Source organism: Camelus ferus, chromosome 25 (assembly GCF_009834535.1).
Source record: "Camelus ferus isolate YT-003-E chromosome 25, BCGSAC_Cfer_1.0, whole genome shotgun sequence".
Lineage (NCBI taxonomy): Eukaryota > Metazoa > Chordata > Mammalia > Artiodactyla > Camelidae > Camelus > Camelus ferus.
In genome coordinates, this window is record NC_045720.1 from 8,579,569 (window position 1) to 8,601,023 (window position 21,455).

The following is a 21,455-nucleotide window of genomic DNA, read 5'->3' on the forward strand; positions in this document are numbered from 1 at the left end:
TTAACTTTTTCTTATTGAAACTTTTTCTTATAGTCATTTTACAATGTTGTGTCAAATTCCAGTGTAGAGCACAATTTTTCAGTTATATATGAACATACATATATTCATTGTCACTTTTTTTTTCACTGTGAGCTATCACAAGATCTTGTATATATTTCCCTGTGCTATACAGTATAATCTTGTTTGTCTATTCTACATTTTGAAATCCCAGTCTGTCCCTTCCCACCCCCCGCCCCCTTGGCAACCACAAGTTTGTACTCTATGTCTATGAGTGTGTTTTTATTTATGTTCTTTTTTTTTAGATTCCTCATATGAGTGATCTCATATGGTATTTTTCTTTCTCTTTCTGGCTTACTTCACTTAGAATGACATTCTCCAGGAACATTCATGTTGCTGCAGATGGTGTTATGTTGTCGGTTTTTATGGCTGAATAGTATTCCATTGTATAAATATACCACATCTTCTTTATCCGGTCATCTGTTGATGGACATTTAGGCTGTTTCCATGTCTTGGCTATTGTAAATAGTGCTGCTATGAACTTTGGGGTGCAGGTGTCATTTTGAAGTAGGGTTCCTTCTGTAAATATTTCAATATGCATCTAAAAGAGAATTTTAGCCTAATCACAGTACTGCTAACACATCTAAAAAATAAAACAGTAATCCTTTAATATCTCCAAATCTTTAGGCAGTGTTTCAATTACCGAATTAGTTTATTTTTTCAAGTTTAAATTAGGATCTGACTTAAGTCTATATGTTGCCATTAGTTGATATGCCTCTTAATTCTCTTTTAATCTATTGGATCACCCTCCATCTTTTTTTTTCTTGCAATATTTTGTGAGACCATCTGACCTCTAGAATGTCTCTCTTCCTAGAGTTTTTTTATTGCATCCTCTATGGGTATTTAATACATTCCTCTGTCCTTTGTTATTCCTATATCGGTAGTTATGTCTAGCAACTTGTTGAGATTGAAGCTCAAGTTTTCTCTGCAAAAATATTTAATTGGTTGATTTCATGAACTACTATTAAAAGACATGCAATGTCTGCTTGTCTCTCTTTTTGTGATATTAGCAGCTATAATAATATAATATATATTATATAGTATATAATATATAATATATAATAATAGCCTCCATTCATTTATTTCATGGGTGGTGATGTTCGAATCCTATCAATACTTCACAATTTGTTAGCTGCAGTGCATTTTTAACAAGAACCTTTTCCTCGCCAACTAATTGTTACCTCCAAGTACAGCTCATAAGGCAAAGGCAGGGTAATTGCTTAATTCTTTCCCTATAAATTTGTTCCAAGTTTCCCAATAAGTTTGTTCCCAAGCATCATCCAGATGTGATCAGCGAGCTTTTGCTTTTTAAGTGTCATTATGAACTTACGCATTTTAACCTATTTCTTGTGTTTTGATCCATTGCAATGATTACTTATTAAAGTTCAACTTATCACATCTTTGACAAGTCAGGGCACATTCCTTACAACGTAATCCCCAGCTGTCTCTGGTGGTCTACTTGCTTTCTGCTATAAAATAATGTTCCACGCTTGCACAATTTCTTCCCTAAATTTCAGCCTTTTGTGCAAAAAGTGCAAGTTCATTTTTGTTGGAATTGATATTTTGAAACCAGAATCTGAACTCTGGGACTGTTCTTTGCTACTAGGTTTTCATTGTTTCTGGGCCTTGATTTCAGTAGACAGAGCCAGGAAATTGACATAAGTCATTAGTTCATAGTGATACTTTCCAGTTTTCATAGGACCAAAGACTTGTGCCTCAGCCTTGTCAATCTTGTGTCTGCATCGCCTTTTTCCCTTCCTCAGAATTCAAGTTCTCAGTGACACCAACGCAATTACCCATTTGCTTTATCCTACAATTCAGATACAATAGTCTAACAATGATAATACAAACACTACCACCCACAAGGTGATCGTTCTAAACAGTTTTAAGTTCCTTTTTGAGCTCTTTTTATCCTTAGAGTATGTCCCTCTACAAATGTGCCATCAAATTCTTGTGTTAAAAGGCATTTGGAATCGTTTCTGTGTGTAGTTGTCCACATAGTTTCATTTGTTTGTTTTCACAGGCCGTGATCGTATAGTGGTTAGTACTCTGCGATGTGTTTGTTTTCACAGAGCTTTTAAAAACATCCATTTAGTTTTGTAATTAAGTAAAATACATCCATGGTTGAAAAGTCAGGTTTATAGAACAACATACAATTTTTAGTGTTTAAATTCTATCCATCTTCCTCCACCTTATTCCCTCCCTCTCTCATCTCATCAGTAATAATTTTTTATGGCTTTTTACTTTTTATTTTTATGCTTCAATTTTTCAATAAATAAAGAAATATTTACATATATATGTGTGTACAGAGAGATGTCTTATCTTCTTTCCTTAGGTCAATGGCATCATACTATACATGTGTTTCTTCACCTTGGAGACCAACCAGCCCGTCGAAGTACACATAGAGAAATAGTCTCCATTTTTTATAGGCTGTATATAATAGCTTATTCAACCAACAGAATGAACGCTTGGATTGCTTCCAGCATTTGCTATTGTAAATTCTGCTGAATGAATAACCTTGCACCTCTCTCTTTTTCTATTTTTACCATCCACTGAGACTTTCACATAAGACAAAGAAAAGAACTAGTTGAAGTTAAGCCCTTGAATTCAGGGCATCTAACCATGTGTTTAATGGTGCATGTTGTTCATTTCAACAGTTAAGGACTTTGAAATAATGACATCCCCAAAGCTGTGGTAAATATGGTTTGTGAGGCTCTTTAGGAAGGAAGCTGTCCCCTTTCCAATGCAAAGGGAAGGTAGGACGAGAGGGAACTAATGTGTATTGAGCACCTGCTATGAGTCATGTGGTCTCCCTGTAACATTGGAAATAATTTCTGTTCCAATTTTGCATGGTCATGAGTGTTCATCCCAATTTTAGAGATGAGGAAACTGAGATGAAGTCACTAGTCCAGTTTACAGTGTTTAAATGTGAGACCAGAACGCTAAGCCATATTCGTCTCCCAACTAAATCCCCAACCTTTCCATTATTAGCCCATTCATTTCTTCCTTATTGCCTGGTGATTGAACTCAGACTCTGGAACTGTCCTCTGGAGTTAAGCTCCAATCCTGGCTTCCCCACTAACTCATGTGTGACTTTGGTCAAGTGACTTAACCATGTTTGCTTCAATTTTCTCATCTGTAAAATAAGAACTGATAATAATACCTTCCTGTTAAGGTTGTTGTACAGATGAAAGGAGTTAATATATGTGTATTCCTTAGAAGAGGCCTGAGGCACAATGAGCACCATTTAAGTGTTAGCTGGCTGCATTATTATAACTTATTTGTTGAGTCAACAAATACTGATTGAACACCTGCCCTGTGCCAGGCACGTTGCTACGTGGTGAGGGTGTAATGTTGAGCTGGTGAAAGCTGACCTTGTAGCACCTACGATACGGTAGAGGACAGAGACATTATCAGATAATCACACAAACAATTACAGAATCATAGGTGCCACAATGCTGGGAAGGGCGGGGGAGGAGGGGAGTGGGTACACAGCCCTGTGAAATTTGGTCAGCCTCCGATCTCTTAATGTCAGGCAGAAGGCCCCCCCAAAACATTCATCTCAGGCCCTCTGTCGCTTGCGAAGGGTTCAGGAGAAGCCTTCCCCGCCTCCCGCATGTGCGTGCCTGAAGCCTGGCCTTCCCCTTCTCTCCTGAACTGCAGCTGGAGTACACCGCCCGCCTGGACTTCCTTTGGCGAGTGCAGGCCAAAGAGGAGATCAACGAGATGAAGGAGCTGAGGGAGCACAACGAGAACATGCTGCGGAACATCCTGCCCAGCCACGTGGCCCGCCACTTCCTGGAGAAGGACCGGGACAACGAGGTGAGCCAGGCTGGTCTGGTCCCCGAGGAAGGGTGGCCATGGCAGGCACACAGCTGGGCACATTGATCCCAAGCTCTGGGAGAATTCCACGGCCACATCACTCTGATCTCTGCCTTGATCACATGGCCTTCTCCCTCCTTATAAGGACGTGTGTCCTCTTGTCTTCTTAGAAGGACACCAGACATTAGATTTGGAGCTCTCTCTATCCAGTATGACCTCATCTTAACCTAATGACATTTGCAAAAACCCTATTTCTGAATAAGGGCACATTCTGAGGTTCCTGGTGGACATGAGTTTGGGGAGTACCCTATTTGACACATTCCAAGGGTGAAGGGTGGTGAATGAGTGATGTGTGGAAAACCCAGGCCAACACCGGGAGTTGGGTCTTACGGACTATGGTAGGGTTTGGGGCACACTTTTAAGTGCAATCAGGGCCTTTGGAAGGTTTAAGTGTAACCTAATCAGATTGGCTGCTGGTAGAGAGTGGGTAGGAGGGTCACAAGATCAGAAGCCAGTTAGGAGACCCTAAAATAGCCCAGGAAATGGCCCGGTGAGGAGACCTGGGATGATGGCAGTGGAGGTGGGGAGAAGTGGATGAATTCCAGGGACCTTTACCAGCTGGAATCAATGGGATTTGCTAATGGAGTAGATGTGAGAAATGAAAAAATAAAAAATAAAACCATCTGGTTCACTCTCTAACCATCCAGAAAAAGGTAACTCGAGAGGAAAGTGAAAGATGCCTTTAAATACCTGAGGGTTATCCCATGAGAGGGACTGACCTTCCTCTGTAAGACTCCAGGGGGGAGACCCAGGACTGTCAACAGTCCACAGGGGACACTGTGCTGTGCATTAAGAGGAACCTTGTGGTGATGGAACCAACAGGCTGCCTCATCCCCACAAGACTGGGAGACCCACAAGGGCAGGGACCACAGCAGCCTTGGTCATCATTGACCTCTTAGGGCCCAATGTGCCTACGCTGTGGTCCTGCTCATTAAAGGCTTGTGAATGAACTGGAATGGTGAGTTTCCTTGCTGAAGCACTCAAGTGGGGAGAGGGAAATCTTTGGCAAGGATGCTACGAAGGCAAGGTGGTTTGTCTAGAAGACCACACTAGGACAACCCTTCCAATATAGGTTTTTCAAACTGAGCTAAACAGGGGAGGAGAAATCCAGAGAACATAGATCACAAATTGGGTGACTCTGAGACAAATCTGACCGGCAAGCCAGCAGGCTGGGACAGCGGTCAGTTCGTTGGTTGGTTTGCTTATTTCTTTAGATGTGTGGATTTGATGCCTTTAGGCATGGAATGGGCTTTCCAGTTGACCCATCCATATCCTGACCCTTATGTTACCTGCTGGTCCTCTGAGGACATTTGGGTTTATGGCCCTTGCCTTAGGGTAGAACTGGGAGAGACCTACAGGGTCCATTTCCTATCCAAGCTTCTGAAAAAAAAAAGACCAACAGGAGAGAAGCTGTGGGGATGAGTCATCTGCTGCTTGAATGATCAGTTCTTGATGAGCTCAGGCCCTTCAGAGTCTCTTGGATGCAGATCAAGTCACCAAACACCCTCAACAGATGGAGTTCTCTGGAACTGGGTTCAGGCCTGGTTTCCCTAAGGCTCCTTAAAGTCAGGGGCTTTGTTGAAAGGGCTTCTTGCCGAAGCCAAAAAAAGAGGGAGAATTTTGATGTGCATCAACCACAACCACCAGAAGGAGCAGATGAAACACTGGAGCCCTCTGAGGGAAAACCCACAAAGAAATGAAAGGAAAACTGCTTTTCAATCAAGATACCAAAACAAGGAGGTATTTAGGACCAGTGGGGAAGAGCAGGAACGAACTGGCTTCATCCTGAAAAGGAAGGAGACCAACCAGAGATGCCAAGACTCCAGGTCATTGGCTGTTATTCAAGTCAAACCCCGACTGAGAAAAATAAATGTCAGGTTGAGCCTCCATCCTACATGTAAGACATTTTCAATAGAACACCATGTCATGCTTATCTGAGGTTTTATAAATGTTTAAACAGGTCACACTCAGCTAGGCATAACCACAGAAAGTTTCACATCACCTGGAGAATTTCCATATTATGAGGCAATGCCATGGACAGCACGCCTCCTGTGCACCAGGCACTGAGATAGGCAACTGATGGAAATGATCTTGCATTCTATTAACAGCCTTAAGAGGAGAGTGCTGTCAACCCCAAGTTAGTGATGAGGAAACGGGCTCAGAGAGGTCCATGCTGTGCCTTTATTTAGGTAAACTCACATCCAGGCTATCGGATTTCTTCCATCTGTGCTGCCCCAGGAGTTTGGCAAGACCTAGGCGTGTGTGTATGTGTCTGTGTGTGTGTGTGTGTGTGTAAGAGACACAGACCGAGTAGTGCCCCATGGGAAGGGGTGATAGGCAGAAGCAGGACTGCTGCGACCTGCAAGGACTCCCAATTTCATGCTCTGCTTCCATGAGAGGCATTTTTAGCTTCTCCTCTTGCTACAAATCTGAACTGTGACACAAACCTTTGAATATCTGACGGGGATATTTGTGAATTTCAGTCCCAGCTTTCAAGGGGCAGCAGTGCTTACGGATGCGGGCAACAAGGAGGTAAGAATGATTATCCTCACTTCACTGAGGAAGCAGCTGAGGCTCAGAGAAGTGAAGGAACCTGCCCAAGGTCACAAAGCTTAGTGAGCTGGAATTCGAGCTTCAAAGCCAAATTTTGTGTTTTTTTCTCCTCCACCTTGCTGTTAGGGCAGGAGTAGGAGAAAAGAGGAGCAGCGGCCAGCGACGGCTCAAACCATCCAGAGGGCGGTAGACAGAGTCTCGCCCTCTGGAACATCCCGTCCAAGTCTGTTCCGGCTGCATCACCCACACAGAGGCTCTGGCAGCTTCTGCTGTTCCACTGGACTTTCGGCTTAGAGTAGCACTCACCACCCCAGGCAGGGACTTTCCTGCTGGTAGGGCCAGCTGGGCTGGGTCATCCGTGTCAGGCAGGCGATTGCTGAGTCCCAAGAAACCCACTCGCTTGTCCTGGCTTTATTAAGACCTGCTGAAGAGACAGCAACAAGGGCAGCTGTCTCTGGTGCTAGACAGTCCCTGCAGCCCGAATTTCATCTCTGCCACTAACCAGCTGTGTGACCTAGGGCAGCATACTCAACCTCTCTGAGTCCATTTTCTCATCCAACTGATGCAGGTCGTCCCCCTCCCCCACAAGTGAGCAGGGAGAAGGGCATGAAGGGGCTAGGAGCTGCTGAGTTGGTGTGAGAACTAAACTGGGTTAAGAGCACAGGAAGTGCCCGACGCTGCAAGGCGGGCTCAGTGTAGAAAAGTCATAGGGCGCACTTGGAAGCCTATGCCTTGGATTGAATCCCAGCTCTTCCCCTCAGGACTCCGTGACTGTGAACAAGTGGTGAACCTCTCTGAACCTTATTTTCCTCATCTCCAAGCTACAGTACTTTCCAGCATTACGCTACATTTGCATGAGTTTATTATGCATAAAAGGCTTAAGTGGTGCTTGGCACATTTTCCGAGCCCTCTGGCTATTTTTGATAAACATGCGCCTTCGTTACTTTTTCTACTCCTTCCTGACCATGGCGCCACCTCCCACCCATTCATTCAGACATTCATCAAGCAAAGATTTCTTGAGGGACAGCCACATGCCAGTTGTTATTCTGGATCCTGGAGTCCACACAGTGAACAAAGAAGGCAAAGTCCTTTCTGATATGAGGCATGTGTTCTCATGGGGAAACAGACATTAAAACGAATAAATTTATAAGCTAGAGCCTGGTAGTGATAAGTTCTATGCAGGTAGAAGAAGCTAAATAGCACATTTGAAAGAGGGCCTTACACTGGAGGGTGATGGAAGGTCTCTCCAAGGAAATGACGTTTGAACAGAGACCTGAGGCCAACAGGTCTCAGTCATTCCTTCTCCCCTACAGAGAGGTGGCTTCACTTAGTATAAGACACACAGGACTTGGAATCAGACAGGCAGGGCCCTTAGAGGACTGGATTCTGGTTCCCTAGGCAAAGAGGAGACCAAAGTCTTCATCTTGGCTTCCAGGTGGGAGCAGAGGGGAGTGTGCATATGTTCAAAATCCTCTGCAAAGCCCAAAACTGTACATCCAGCCAGAAGAGGATGACAATAAAACAATAATAGCTTTTCTATACTCATCAGTCCCTCCCCAGTGTGCAGTGTTGTTATCTTCTTTGAACCCCAAATAGAAAGAAACAGATGGCACACTCAAAGCAGTTGACTGGAGCAGGTTGAGTGACGAGGACACCTCTAAAGGTGTGGACAGGTGGCTGGAGCTCTCCCATGTGCCCCTCCAAGCCCCCTCTCCCTCTTCTCCCTGCTGTCTTGGAGGGGAGGGGACAACCTGCATGGGCCACGTCAGTGACCTTGCCTGCTCTCTGACACCAGCTGAGGGTCATCATGGAGGGACACTGGGTAGGAGATCAGAGGGAGCGGGAAGGAGAAGGAGGCCAGGGTGTTATTCCTTTGCTTCCCTCCCTTGGGGTCATCTGAGGCTGGCTGTGTCCCGCCACAGAAGTTGACAGCTCCTCTCATCTCAAGGCCACTGCTAGGCTGCCTCCAGTGTCAAATCAGCTCCCTTGTCTTGGGGGTCTTCCCATCCCTTTGAGCCCTGGAGGTTGGCAGCTCTACTGCCACTAGCCCTGGGTTCCTGAGGGGTTTCTTAGGGGTTCCCTGTACTCTGCCTTCATCTTCCTAACTAAGCCCTTTGTAGATTACCCTCCTTGAATTACTTAAATTTAAATGTGCCCTCCTCTTTTCTGTCGGGTCCCTAATGGAAGCAACAAGGATAAAGAAGGGACAGTAAAGGCTCATGGAGTCAAAAGTTCTGGGAAGTTGGTATCAACCCAGGCCCGAAGGGACGATGGGTTAGGCAGTTACTGGGACCAGCGAGAGTGGAAGTCCTAGGAGAAGGCTGCTTGGCAGGAGCCATGCCACCAGGAGGAAGCAACCAGCGCTGACCATGGTGCTGAGGGTCAAGGGACAACTTCGTGCAGAGCATCTCAGGGCAACGAGGGGCAAAAGCAGAGCAGAAGTGAGCATCTCCTTTTACAGCTGAGGAACCTGGGACAGAGAACTCACCTCCCTTGGCCAAAGTCACGGGACTGGGTCTGTGGAGTCGTCCTCTCCTCTCTTCCCACATTCCCAACTCGAACTTCCTGTGATACCTTCTACCTCTGGCGAAATATAAGGGAGGGAGTTTTCACATCCCTTACTCTATCTTCCCCACCGGAGTGGGTATGACTGGGGAGACCAGAGTCATTGAGCCACTGTGCCAGCGGCTCATGAGTTCCTCAGTCTGTCTTATTTCCTCTGGGACCTGTTTTGCCCAAGACAAATAAGCTTTCTCCTCCCACATGGCAAGCCCGGTAGTACAGAACCCCCTTCCTGGCCCCCCATGTAGGTGGAGACCCACCACTCTGCAGGTTCCCTGCCTGCAGCTGGGTGGATGGAAAAGTCAGATCAGTGCAGCTCTGTCTCGTGGTTAGTGAAGGCAGAAGACAGGAGTCGGGCTGGTTAGGGACGCTAACTGCAGGGGAGGAAGGACATGTCCCCTCAAGGGACGGACAGTAAGAATGAAAGCATTGAAGTGTGACACAGGACAGCATGTGTGTCGTTGTCTGGCTTCTTTCAGAAATGTACCTTGAGACAAGGATTTGAGTGCAACTAATTTGCTTGGAGGTGGTCCCAGGAAGCCCACCCAGGTAGGCAGGGGAGTGGGAAGGAAGGTAGGGAAAGGAAGAGAACCCATTAGTGAGGTTTATCGCTCTGTGGGCGACGGGAGCTGAATCCCACTGGGGAACTCGGGGAAATGGTGTAGAAAGCATAGCTCAGGGTTATCTGGCCCAAGAAGGGAAGCGGATGAGGACTCCACGCCCGCTCCCATCAGTCATTGGTTGAGAGTGGCTCTCTAGGGGGCGTTAATTTTCTGGAGATTTCAGCCTGCAGTTCCCACGTGGGCAGAGCGCCCTCTGGTGGCCAGAGAAAAACTCCGTGCAAAGAAACTCCAGGGCTGGCTGACTGCTGGACCTTGGAAAGAGAATGCAGGCAGGACACCTGCAGTATCCGCTGCAATGGGCACACAGAGGTACAAATCCTTCGGTGCTTCTGGGACACAAGGTCCAACACAGGGAAGCACAGGCCATGAGGCTGAAGAGATAGACATGCGTTTTGTCCTGAGGGCAGGACACTGGAGGGCGTTAAGAATGGGAGAGGCATGGTCAATATTGGATCTTTGAAATATCACTCTGGCTGCCATATGGAACACGCCTTTGGATGGGACAAGACTGGAGTCAGGGAACCCAGCAAGAGGCACGCAGATTAGTGGTCAAAGAGGAAAACGGGAAGAGCCTGATAAAAAGCAAAGAGTTACAACAAAAATAGGTAGGAGACAAAAAGAAACCCAGATGGACTTGGCAAAGTGCTGAAGCTGGATGTGATAGGGAAGAAGGTATCAAGGTTGACTCTGAGGCTCTCTAAGTTTGATGACTTGTCAATGCTGGTGCCACCGACTGAGGCAGAGAATGAAGGATCAGAAACAGGATTAGATGCAGAGGAAAGATACAGGTGCAGTATTTATTATTTAAGGAGGGCGAGGGCAGCCCAGCATGAGGCACAGAAGCTTGAAGCCCAAGGAGAACTGAATTGGAAATAGGATTTTAGAGACTCACATGTGAATGTTGGCTGAGAGCAAACGAGACAGCCCAGGGAAGTATGTAAACTTCAAACCATGCAGAGGGTCAAGGGCAGAACCATAGCAATCACTAACATTTAAGATAGTAGGTAAGCAAAAAATAAATCCATAATGGGGCCAAGCACAAGAAAAACAGATGTAGTATCACTAAAGCATAGAAAGTCAGGAGCCTCGTGATCTTGGGCGTGGTCACCACACTGTCTGCAGAGGTGTCCAGGAAGACAGAGACAGGTATTTGGGTAGTGACTTTCCCATTTTGGCTGGCAGTCTGATCTGCTGTAGGTTTATTTCATTTTAGCCTGAGATGTGAATGGACATTGAGAGAGCGGGGAACACTAGTTTGGAAATTTGGAAGATGAGGAGAGACTGGTCCACAGTTACAGGTGTCTGCAGGATCCAGGGCGCCTTGTACTTTTTCTTGTAGGAGACACTTAGAGGAAGTGAGGGGGAGAGAAGAAAAAAAGAAGAAAGGAAGGCATCATGGTAGGAGTACGTTGCTGAAGAAGTTAGAAGGGGATCAAGAGATCTGGAAGACGCATTGATCTGCACCAGGACAAGGGAAAGTGCATTGTCTGGCGTTGAAGCAGAGGAACTGGAAATACACACGGACTAGCTGACTGCATGTGTATGGAACATGAGAGTCTCCGTGTTCTCTTTATTATAAGAGACAAGCTCATCTAACGAGAGGAATCGAGTGGAGAGTGGAGTTAAGGAGAGTGGTGAGGGTTTGGACTAGCCACTGAAGAGAACAGAAAAGGAAGCTGACCAAGGACAAAATGATGGGCAGAACTTTGGGACCAACTGAGGCTGGTGACCATGGGTTTTCAATGGTCCCAATCCATGTGGTGATGATGCTAAGGTGTTGATGAGATGGTGTCAGAGCCACCGTTTTCTGTCCTCTCTTTGGGTACCTGTGCATGGATGCAGGTACACACACACACACACACACACACACACACACACAGGAGCATCATTGCAGAACCTCGCCTCTGATGACTGTTTCTGGCTCCCTCTGTGTGTCTCTCTGTCCAGGAGCTGTATTCCCAGTCCTATGATGCCGTTGGGGTGATGTTTGCCTCCATCCCAGGGTTTGCAGACTTTTACTCTCAGACTGAAATGAATAACCAAGGAGTGGAATGCCTACGCCTGCTGAATGAGATCATTGCCGACTTCGATGAGGTAAACAGAAGCTTCAGAAGTGTACAATCACGAATAAGCATCACTGTTGTCATATAGCATTGTGTTGTTCATTGCAGCAGTAACCGTTTTTTGCACTTACAGAATTCCGGACTGCATTGTAACCACAAACATGTATTGTCTGATTTAATTATCACAATTATCACATAAGATAAACGCTGTTATTTCTCCCAGGGGATCAGGAATGTAAGCTTCAGAGAGGCTAGGTAACTAAGCCCAATGTCAGCACAGCTAGCAAATGGCTAAACCAGGACCCGCTGGAGGCAGTGCCACACAGGAGCTGGCGTCACTGATGGGCACATTTCTCCATTGGCTCAAATTGCCAAAGATTAAACCATCCATCAGCATTTGGTCAGAGACCTACATGGTATAAACATACCCCAGAGGGTACTTTCTTCTTCCAAGCTCCATGAACAGGGGGAAATTCATGCTGCACTTTCCATTAACAGAGTTGCTGAAAGTGGGCTTTCTCATCTTCATCCCCCAGCTTGCAGTAGGACACCAGTGTCCGTCCCCACCCCTAAGCCTGAGGTGGGAAGTTAGTGAGTGACTGAGAAAATTCAAGGGAAGAAGCCAAGCAAAACTGTGGGTTCAACTGAAGTCTAGAGTCCTCAACCAGATCCCCCAGGGAGCTCAGGAGCATAAGTGGTACCATGGGGGTGGCTCACATGGAGGCAAGGGGGCCCAGTTTTTGTACACTTGCATCGGTCAATCATTGGCCATGGGCTGCCGTGGTGGTGGTGGGGTGTCATCTCCCAAGCATTTCCAGCAACGGGACTCCCATTGGTCCAGGGCAATTCTCAAAAAATGCGTACAGCAGTACATTGTCAGCAGCCAGCCTTCATGGCATTTTGGAGGATGGCCCCCTAAAGGAGAGCTGGGCTGGGCATCAAAAAGCATCTACAACATCATCCTAAACAAAGTTCCCCCTTCATCCCCACACCCCATCTAGGATGCCTGTGGATGCCTTCTTAACAGCTCTTAGATATGCCCCTTTATCAAAGCTGCCTTGTCTCGCTTTAGGCCATACAATTTCTCACCTGGATGACAGCAGTCATCTCCTTACTGCTCACCCTCCTGCATCTCATCACCAGCAACCACCAAAAGCAGGAGTGTTTTGTCATATCCCTTGGAAGCTTAAAACCCATTGATGGCTCTCCCTTGCCAGCTCCTCAGAAGGCCACCTGAGCCTTTGCACTTACTGTCCCTATACCCTCTCCAGCCTTACTTCCCCCCACATGCCACCTGGCCCACCATCCAGCACCATCTTGCTACTTACAAGCCATCACCAGCCCACCTGTCTATTTCACATTCTGCTCTTTTGGCCTAGAAGTCAGGCCATCTTCACCACACCCCTATCCTCTCTCCCTCAACTCCACAGCCAGCAGAAAACCTCCTACTCACTTAACAGTCAGTTCAAACATCATTGCTTCTTGTGAAGCCTCTCCTAGTCCCCCGTCTACCCAGGTAAACGCCGTCATCCTTTTTTTCAATGAAAAACTTACAGTTTGAAAAATCTTCCATCAGAGAGCCTGAATCCCTTCAGCTGGCAGACCCGCCTCTCCTAAGTGCCACCTAGTTCCAAGCAGAGACCTGTCTTGCTCATCTCTACAGGTGTTTGCCACGTGTTGCCACCTTCCACACAGAACAGCTGGTTGTTACGCCTCACACCAAGTCCACAGGACAGGAACTGTTAGCCTTCGTTTTCTAAGCCAACAAAGCTGAGACTCAGAGACACCACGAGTACCCCCAGTCTCACCTCCCCACTAGGTGGCAAAGCCAAGACTTGAGCCCAGGCCCGCCATACTGTTTTGACTTTTAATCATTTTGTGCATCGCTCCTCACTTAACTGGCATTTTATGGCGCTTGGTTTTGAAGACTTAAACTCAACAATGGCCATTTTAGTTGTCTGGGAATGGGCTTGGGGGTCAAGATAAGTAAGACACAGTCACTTCTTGTCTCCCATGGCTTCAGAGTCCCATGAGAGACAGAAGGACTATGAGTTCCCTTTACACAGGGAGTCAGGGGTAAGTACCCTTGTATAGAGGGCCTTCAGTGTGGAGAGTGGAGGGGGATTCCGTGGGAATGGCATCTTTATTCCCACCCCCCTGCTAACCGTAAACTCATGAAGATAGAAAGTATACTCTTGTGTATTCTGTTAAGTCCCCAGGGCCTCCCACAACATAAGAGATGCTTATAACAGACACTTACTTAAAGTGACGAGTTAACTAATTAATTCACAGGAGGCAGAAACCACCTGGCAAATAGGTGGTGATAGACGAGTGCAACCCAAAATATACTTCCAAATTTAAAAAAAAAAAGTAGCTTTATTAAAAATAATCTGACTGGAGATTGAGACATCAGGCTTTGTTTTATTTTAATCTCTACAGCGCCCCATCTCCCAGAAGTCCTCACTAGCATGTTTTAAACTGAAGTAAATGCGTTTGAACTAAATTTGTGTCTTGGTGGCCCCAATTGTAGATACCCTGGAGAGATGGGGACAGCGCCCCTAGTGGTAGAGGTAGGTGCTTGCAGAGGGAAGGTGGAGAGGCTGGGAGACGGGATTGGTCCAGGAGGCTGGGCTTTAGACCAGGAGGAGGAGGAAAAGGGAGAGATGGGGAGCAGCTGAAGGATGAGAGGAGACACAGAGATAAGAAGGAAGAAGAAAAAGAAGAGGGGAGAAGGGGAGGAAGGAGAAGAGAAGGGACAGAGGAGGAGGTAGAAGGAAAAGAATGTAGACAACCTGGCTCCCCAACCCCAAGCCCTGTCAGAGGTCCTCCCGTGGGTCCTTGTGTCACCCGGACATGCCTTCTTTCTCTGGGTCAAAAGAGACCCTCTAGACCCTGCCCTGAGCTCCAGGCAGACACCCTTTAGTAACGATGCTGCTCTCCTGCTGACGTCGTCGTCACAGGAACCTGTGGGCACGCGGAATCCGTTCCCGGCTCAGAGGAAGGCTGGACATCTCACGGAGCGCACGCTCCAGGGAGCCCCCAGGCCCCAGGCCCTGCCTCGCGGAAGGCTAGAGTCCTCTCACATCTCAGTGCTCCATGCGGGCCGGAGAATTAATCAAGGGGCTGATTAGGAGCTCCGTGGTGCCTCCAGACGCTCCTAGCTATATAGTGGGTAAATCTGCTGCATGGATATTGAATGAAATAATGAAGTCTCTTGCTGCCTTCTACTCAACCTCTGAAGAGGAGGCAGCTTTGCCCGAAACTGGCCCTTAGCCAAGCAGTTCCAAGAGAAGGGAGGAAGGGCTTCCCCTTCCCGCAGGAATCTGGGGACATGCAGTTGTAAGGACGCAGAGGGAGGGAGGTGGGCGACCAAAGGCATGCCAAAATCTCTGAGCTAAAATACTCACAGCCAAAGGGCTGCTAAGAGACCAAGCCCGTTTAATGGTGTCTAAAGACAAGTGTCAGACACAGTCCCAGGCTGAGGACACACAGACTGCTCCAGCCACTCTCCACCCTGGGCACAGTTTATAGGATCTCAGAATAGTGGCTTCACTTTAGCTCGAGAAACAAAAACAATGAACAAAAGCTGCCTCTACTGCAAATCAAAGCTATACACACACAAACCACACACACACACACACACACACACACACACACACACAAAAGCACAGGCCTGTGTTTTCCACATTTCCCGGAAGAGTTTCTCTCCAGCTGAAACTTTCCAAGTTTTCTTAGCTCCCAATTAATTTTAAGAGGCTGCCTATATCGAGATGTGTACAGAAAAATCTCTCCTCCTCTTTTTGGTCTGGTCCATCTGTCTGGCCACCCCCAGGATGGCATGAGCCCTTGAGGACATTACAATCTGAGGGGGAGGCAAAGAGTTGGAGAACCAGGTGCTTACATCTGAGCACCTGCCAACATAAGGAGATAAGAGGCTAGAATTTAGACTAGGGGCCCAGAGAGGTTTCCGTTTCGAACCTAGCTCCTCCACTCAAGGCGGGGCTTCGTGGATGTGAGACCGGAACAGCAGAGGCAGTGAGATGGAGTCAGAATCTGACTATCTTCAAAGATGGAGCAGAGGATCTCCTAGCAGATGGGCTGTGGGCTGTGAGGTTTCTATCCAGAACAGCTGGAAGAATGGAGACACCATTCGTCAAGACAGCGGGTGGGTAGAGGCAGCCATAGCTTTGGGAAGGGCAGATTGGTAATGCTTGTTAGGCCTGCAGTGGGGCTGTCACTCAGCCATTGTGTAGATGGGTCAAGGGAGGACATATACTTCTAGGGTCTTCAGCAAAGAGATCGTGTAGAAAGCCATGGGACATGCTGAGCTCCCAAGGGAGTGAGTTCAGATGAAAAAGAGAAGAGATCCAAGTCCTGAGCCGTGGGATAAGGGAGGTGAGAAGGAACTAGCAAAGGAGACTGGTAAAGAGTGGCCAGTTTAGTGGAAGTAAAACCTTGAGTGAGCAGAAACTAAGAAGGTATCACAATGAACGGGGTACAATTGGTCAAAAGCTGCCCATGGGCCAAGCAAGGTGAGGCCTGAGGACTGGGCAGTGGACGGGCGATGGGGGGGGGGGGGGTCACTGGTGGCATAGACAAGAGTGGTCTCAGTCATACGAGGGGCTGGGGAGAGGCCAGGCTGCAGTGAGTTTAGGAAAGAATGGGAAAGAGAAAACCGGAGGCAATGGGTAGAGATGACTCTTTGAGAAGTCTTACAGCAAAAGGAAAGAATGCTGGTGCACAGAAAGACTTTCACAAGATGGGAGAAATAACAGCAGGACTCTTCTTAATTCCTTGGACCTACCGTGTATCCGCCCCCGCCTCCCAGCCTCTCCCCCGCTGGTCCCGCCAGGTGGATGCTCCTCCCACCCCTTTCCATGTCCCCAGCCTCTCAACACACCAGCTTGTACATTCACTGCTAGAAAACCCCGCCTCACTCTTTAGAGCTGAAATTGGGAATTCCTTGCTCAGGGAAGCCTTCCCAGACCCTCCAGATTTCATCAAAAACGGTCCATTCTCCTCAGTCCTACTCCCTGTATGTCTCCATCATAAACTTACTAAAACGGAGCTAGGGTGCATGTTGGTGTGATTATTTACTTAATATCTGACCCTGCTGCCTGGACTGTTGGCTCCGTGATGGCTGGGAGCTCATATGTCTTGTTCATCAGACATCGGAGAAGCTCAAGAAATACTTGTTGAATTAGCATCCTTTGGTTGCTGTAACAGATTACCACAAAGTCAGTGGTTTGAAACAACAGAAATTCATCATCTTGCAGGTTGGAGGTCAGAAGTCTGAAATGGGTCTCACGGGGCTAATCAAGGCACCAGCAGGGCCGAGTTCCTTCTGGAAGCCGTAGGGGAGAACGCTTTCTGTGCCTTTTCCAGCTTCTAAAGGCCACTAGATCCTTGGCTTGTGGCCCCTTTCTCTGTCTTTAAAGCCAGCAATCACATCACTCTGACTTCTGCTTCCTCCAGCACGTCTCCTTCTCTGTCTCCTGCCTTCATCTCTCTCACGTACGAGGGCCTTTGTGCTCACATAGGGCCCACACAGATAATCCAGAAAATGGTCCCATCTCAAGACCATTCACTCAATCACATCTGCGAAGTCCTTTTTGCTGTGTGAGGTCACATAGCCACAGGTTTCGGGGACCAGGACATGGACATCTGTTCTCTTACCACAGTTGCTAAATCAGAGACCAAGGTCTCCCTTCCTTAGCTTTAAAATCCAAACTGCACATGAGGATGCGGGAAATGTCAGGGACGATCTCCATTCTTCCATTCCATTATTCACACATCCCTGCTGTGCGCTAGGCTCTGTCTCAGTGCTGAGTAGTAAATACGACAGGCAAAAACTCCTCCCTCTGGGAATTTTACATGTTAGTGGGAAAGATGACAATAAGCACCATCAGGGATAAGTGCTAAGGAGCGAAGATACGGCAGAAAGAAGATAGGCATTTGTATGTGGGGGGAGAGGTATTGTGTTCAATTTAGGGTGGGGTCATCAGTGAGACCCCACTGGGATGACATTTGAGGACAGACCTGAAAGAGGTGAGGGATGAGCCACACTGATGTCTGCGGGGAGACTGTCCCAACAATGGTACAGCACATGCAAAGGTCCTGAGGCAGAAGCAAGCCTGGCTTGTTAGAATCAGCAAGGAGGTCAGTGTGGCTTGAGCAGAGGGAGCAAAGGGGACAGGGCATGGCAGGTCTTACAGGTCACAGTGAAGACTCTGGCTTTGACCCTGAGTAGAACGGGAAGCCACAGAGCAGGGACATGTTCTGGCTTCCATTTAAACAGGATCGCTCTGGCTGCCATGCTGGGAGTGCGGGGGTAAGGGCTGGGAGGAGGTGAGTTATTGCAATACAATAACCAGATGTCAGCTAATGGCTTAGATCAGGGTGCTGGCAAGAAACGCTAAGATTTTAAATACCTGTTGAAAGTAAAGCAAAAGGCTGTGTTGATGGATTTGGGAATATTTGTGATTTCTTCTTTAAACTAACAAAATAGCTTTGTCTACTTCAAAGATTCAAAGAAACAGATCTGCTCCTTAAAGAGTATCTGGTCACACCCATCTCGGCACCTGGCACTTAGCAGGCGCTCAGTAAAAATGTTAATGGCCTGAATGCTTGATTCTTAGAGACAAAAGTGGCTACTCAAGAGTGCTAAGCCAGTCCGAGGTAGTCCTCGCTGTGAGCCAGGGGCCTGCTTTCCGGAGCCCCAGGCCGCTGGAAGCATAAATACCAGACTGAACTGCTGCCTGGATCTGTTTCAGCTGCTCGGTGAAGACCGATTTCAAGACATTGAGAAGATTAAGACCATTGGCAGCACCTACATGGCTGTGTCTGGCCTGTCACCTGAGAAACAGGTAAAGGAATGCTTTGTCACAACCTCTGTCACAGCCTAGGCCAGGGACTCACTCTGGTCATGTCGCTGATGGCGGTGAGGCTGTCATCACCAGGGAACTTGGAGACCAACAGGGAGAAAATTTGGTGACGTGACCTTGCTAGTTGTGTGATGTGCGTCTGCTCCCGGGGTAAGCCGGGTCTTCCGGGCGCAACAATGCTTCTTTATGATTGAGAAGCTTCTACGCTTCATTCTGAACTGTTCATTCTCACTGTTCACTTGAGCGAAATCAGGACCAAGAACTATCCTGACTGTGATTTACTTGTGGGTGTTACTCAGCCCCTGATACCGGCCTGTTTCCTTACCCTTACTTCTGCTTTCTCCTCCAAAAGTGCACATAATAATAATAATAGCTCAGCTTTTGGGAGAGCTGACTGTGTGCCAGACACTAGTGGATGAATCTCTGAGATCATGTCATGCTCTACACACAAAGCTGTGCACCTAGTTGGTCCTCAATAAATGCTGTCTGGATAGGAGTCTGAGTTACTAGGGAGAGGAATCCTCTTTCTTTCTCATCTTCCTTTGCTTTCTTTACAACTAAAACCCTAGAACGATTCCAAGATCAACTGTCTGAGAAGATGCCCATCTAGTCACTGGGCGAACGTGCACGTCCCTCTATAGCAGGGGTGCACACAGACAGGCTGCAGGCCAAATCCGGCCCGCCATCTGTTTTCACAAATAAAATTTTCCTGGAACACAGCCACTCGCGACCATTTATGCTTTGTCTGTGGCGGCTTTCTGGCTAAGACGGCAGTGTCGGGCAGTCATGACAAAGACCACATGCCCACAAAGCCTAAAATACTTGCTCTCTGGCCCTTTGCTGAGACTGTCTGCCAACTTCTGCTCTGCAGGGGCCCAGAGTTCTTTCACGTACACAGTCTCATTCGGTCCCTGTAAGGGAGGCCGGGCAGGGAGGCTTGTCCCCCATTTTACACATGAGGAGACTGAGGTTCCAAGCACATGTCTATGTGAAACGTCCCTTAAACAGACACTGTGAGTATTTCAAAGGAAATAGACACCGCTCCTAGACTGGAAACATCACAGATAGGAACAGAGGAGCATGTACACACACACACACACACACACACTCACACACACCCCATCAACCTGAACAGACAGCGGTGGGTGTGAGGAGTGGAAGGTGATGAGTCACACACACCCCTGGCGTCCTAAGTTGCTGGACACTGATGACTTGAGTGTCCAGGGGCTCACCCCACCCCCCTGGTTATTTCCCTGGAAGGGCTGCGTGGGCCCTGGGGGTGGGGGGATAGCCCTGGCCCCACTGCAGAAAGCGTCCTGTCCGCCCCAGTGAATGAGGCCCCTCTCTCCCGTTTGCTCCAGCAATGTGAAGACAAGTGGGGGCACCTGTGCGCCCTGGCCGACTTCTCTCTTGCCCTGACCGAAAGCATACAGGAGATCAACAAGCACTCTTTCAACAATTTCGAGCTCCGGATTGGTGAGTAGCAGCTGGAAGTGTGGCGCGTCGGGGCCCCACAGAGCTGGCTGGTCTCGCTCTGTCAGTCCCTGGGCACCAAGCCAGAGAAGATTTTTCCTGCACAAAGCAGCAGGCTTAGTGTGACCCGGCCAAGGACAGGGACTGGGTCAGCTCAGGCCTGGCTGGGCTTCCTCACACTCACGATGCTGGAAGCAATGGAAGGATTCTGGCCTGTGTGCAGAAACACAAAGCAAACACTAGACCACGGCTACTCTCCTCCAGTCTGTCCAGAATCCCACCCACACAGGGCCCTGAGTGGAGAGGTAGCTGACCAGGACCAGTCAATCATTTCCTTCCATCTCCCGTGTCACCGGATGCTGGAGGTCAGTGTGTTGCTCTCCGTTCTGGATGATGCCTTGAGCCAAAAGCAGGATTCTATTCCTGAGGATGTTGGATGCTGAGTTGAGCCAGGGACAGGCGGATAGCTTTAGAGCACTTCACTCGGCCACACAGCTTACCCTTCCTTTGACCTGAGGGACGTCCTGGTGCAAAACGACAACACAACAGGCACAGGATGTGACGGTCATCATTTACAATTTGTATAACTTGCTAATTTCTTCCGCATCTCTGCTGAGCCCGAGGGGCCTCCTAAAGCATGATCTGAAGGCCCCTGCTCAGTCCACATTCTCATTTTATAGATGGGTAAACTCAGGCCCAGAGACGGGGAGTGACGAGCCTAAGATCACACAGTCAGTCATCCTGGAGGCAGCTCCAGGACTTCCTGAGACCAATGACGTTCTGGTAGCCGGCATGCAGTCTGCAGTCCTCATGTTTTAGCTTTCCCCTGGCTGGCGTGCCATTTTACTTTTTTTCTTCCTCCCTTAGCAGCTTTCAAGTCTAAAGCATCAAGAAATATCAACACCTGACTTGTCAGATCTAAGGAATGTTCACTGGAATAAAGAATTGATATTTTCTGTTCTGATCTTTGGATGGGATGTTCAGGGCTTGTTTCCACATCTTCCATCGACCCTGTGTGTCCTTTCTGAAATCATTGACTACACGATTGAACCAGGAATAAAAACCTGAACTTTAACCCTGAACAAAGGCATATTCTATGTAAATTCAGGAGATGTGGTTGGTGTCAGGGCCAGCCCTTGGTGTGATACGTCACACTGCTGGCCTAGTTCTGAGTCTGGAAAATTATGTCCCCAGTGGGACTGGGCATCTCAGTGTGTGTCTGCGGCCTGCTGTAACCAGCTCTGTGACTGTGGGCAAGTCACCAAAACCCTCCGAGTGTCCGTCTCCGCAAGTGTGACTTGGGCATTAGATCATTACCTCCCCTGCTTGCCTCACAGCGTAAGATGAGACACATGGGA

At 47.9% G+C, this 21,455-nt stretch overlaps 1 protein-coding gene across 2 annotated transcripts in view; it reads left to right on the forward strand.

Moving 5' to 3' along the window:
* ADCY8 (adenylate cyclase 8) overlaps positions 1–21,455 on the forward strand; it is a 150,904-nt gene that overhangs the window by 127,907 nt on the left and 1,542 nt on the right. For both annotated transcript variants that reach the window (XM_032467722.1, XM_032467721.1), the window contains 4 exons: positions 3,721–3,879; positions 11,625–11,771; positions 18,514–18,606; positions 19,986–20,100. In XM_032467722.1, coding sequence (XP_032323613.1) covers positions 3,721–3,879; positions 11,625–11,771; positions 18,514–18,606; positions 19,986–20,100 — 514 coding nt within the window. The remainder of the gene's footprint in view (positions 1–3,720; positions 3,880–11,624; positions 11,772–18,513; positions 18,607–19,985; positions 20,101–21,455) is intronic.